Below are 2,160 nucleotides of genomic sequence, written 5' to 3'. Positions count from 1 at the left end.
TTTTTTTTTATAAAAAAAACAAAGATAAAAATAATGAAAATAATAAGTAAAAGGCACGTAAAAAGGAGAGAGAAAACTGAGCAAAGCCTGTGGACGTTAAGCACTCAAACAATCAACATGCAATTAATTACTTAAGTACCATCAATGTCATCCCTAACTACTCAATTAAGAAAACGCGTCCCCTCCTTCTTTACAGTTTACATCACTCTCCTTTTTACTTCTTCTGGCTTTTCCGCCCCCCTTCTCCTCCTTCCTTTTTCTTTCCCTCCCCATTTCCCGTCGTATAAATACTCCTTTACTCCTCACCCACTACTCCCACAAACACAACCCGTTTCTCAACTTCTTTCCCTTCTTTCTGTCCAAAAATGGCTGTCAAGAGCAAAATGCATCTCTTCCTTTTCCTTTCCCTTTTCCTTTTCCTCTCCCTCTCCGCGGCCGAAAATAACGACAGTTCTACTCTTCCCCTCTCCCTTTCCTTCCCTCTCACCGCCGTCCGTCACAACAGCTCCTCCGGCTCGGAAAGTTCTGGAACTTTCCGGGCGGCTCTTATCGCCAACCGCAAGCAGAACCCGAGGCTCCGAACGGCGTCGTATAACTACAAGCTGTTGTTTAAGTACTCGATGGCTCTGATCGTGTCGCTCCCCATCGGGACGCCGCCGCAGACCCAGCAGATGGTGCTAGATACCGGAAGCCAGCTGTCTTGGATTCAGTGCGATAAGAAGGCTCCCAAGGTTGCTCCCCCTCCGACTGCGTCGTTTGATCCCTCTCTCTCATCCACTTTCTCCGTTTTGCCCTGCTCCCACCCCGTCTGCAAGCCACGAATTCCCGATTTTACCCTCCCCACCTCCTGCGACCAGAACCGCCTCTGCCACTACTCCTACTTCTACGCCGACGGGACCTTCGCCGAGGGCAATCTCGTCAGGGAGAAATTTACCTTCTCTCGTTCCGTAACTACCCCTCCTTTTATCCTCGGCTGCGCCAAGGACCCCAGCGATTCGCAGGGCATTTTGGGAATGAACCTCGGTAGGCTCTCTTTCGCCTCCCAGGCCAAGATCAACAAGTTTTCCTACTGCGTCCCGACTCGGGGCCGACAAACCAAATCCGGGTCTTTACCAACGGGGTCGTTTTACTTGGGTAATAACCCGAACTCTCGTTGGTTCAAGTACGTTAACCTGTTGACTTTCCGCCAAAGTCAGCGCATGCCGAATCTGGATCCGCTGGCCTTCACGCTCCCGATGCAGGGCATAAGAATCGGAGCGAGAAGGCTCAATATTCCGGCGACGGTTTTCCGACCCGACTCGAGCGGTTCGGGTCAGACCATGATCGATTCAGGCTCGGAGTTCACCTTCTTGGTGGACGAGGCTTATAACAAGGTGCGCGAGGAGATCGTGAGGCTGGTGGGGCCCAGGATCAAGAAGGGCTACGTGTACGGCGGAGTGGCGGACATGTGTTTCCAAGGAACCGACGCGGTGGCGATCGGACGGTTGGTGGGCGACATGGCTTTCGAGTTCGAGAAGGGGGTGGAGATCGTGGCGCCAAAGGAGAGGATCCTCGCCGACGTTGGCGGCGGGGTCCACTGTTTAGCGATCGGACGGTCCAACATGCTTGGCGCCGCGAGCAACATTATAGGGAACTTCCATCAGCAAAATATCTGGGTGGAGTTTGATCTGGTGGGTCGCAGGGTTGGCTTCGGTAAGGCGGACTGTAGCAGATTACCGTAAGGACGTTATGGTATTGTCACATAAGTTAACTTCGCTACGGCTGTATAAGACGACAAAAATCTTACTAATAGCACCAATTTGGCACGTTTTATATCGGACGGCCTGCGTCACAGGCAGTAATATCACTGGTGTGTAGCTGGAAGATCCTACGGTTAAGGATCAACGAGATAGTTTAGGAGCGAAAAAATTGTTGTATGTACCATTGTACGATATATGTCGAGACCTTTGAGACTAATGTATATACGAGGAAATGAACTGTTGTTGTTGGTAGAAAAACATCTTATCTGCTGTTTCTTTTGTTTTTTGATCGTCTTTTACTATTAAAGTCATCCATAGCTAATTATAAATCAAGGCAACGAACAGAAAGAGACAAAATAACGTTGCAGATAGTTTTTTGAGATCTTTTTTTTTTTTAAATTTCATTTTCTTTTTTTTTTTT

The 2,160-nt window shown here is 48.9% G+C and overlaps 1 protein-coding gene across 1 annotated transcript; it reads left to right on the top strand.

The window, feature by feature from the left end:
• Nucleotides 1–193: 193 nt before the first annotated feature.
• On the top strand, nt 194–1,997 carry LOC21383928 (aspartic proteinase PCS1). The gene has a single exon (XM_010114905.2). It carries the CDS (start codon nt 366–368, stop codon nt 1,719–1,721), a length of 1,356 nt encoding a protein of 451 aa, XP_010113207.1. The 5' UTR covers nt 194–365; the 3' UTR covers nt 1,722–1,997.
• Nucleotides 1,998–2,160: the final 163 nt, after the last annotated feature.

Source organism: Morus notabilis, unplaced genomic scaffold (genome assembly GCF_000414095.1).
Source record: "Morus notabilis unplaced genomic scaffold, ASM41409v2 C11455519, whole genome shotgun sequence".
NCBI lineage: Eukaryota > Viridiplantae > Streptophyta > Magnoliopsida > Rosales > Moraceae > Morus > Morus notabilis.
The sequence above is the reverse complement of the archived record's forward strand: the minus strand, read 5'-3'. Positions and strand labels throughout refer to the sequence as shown.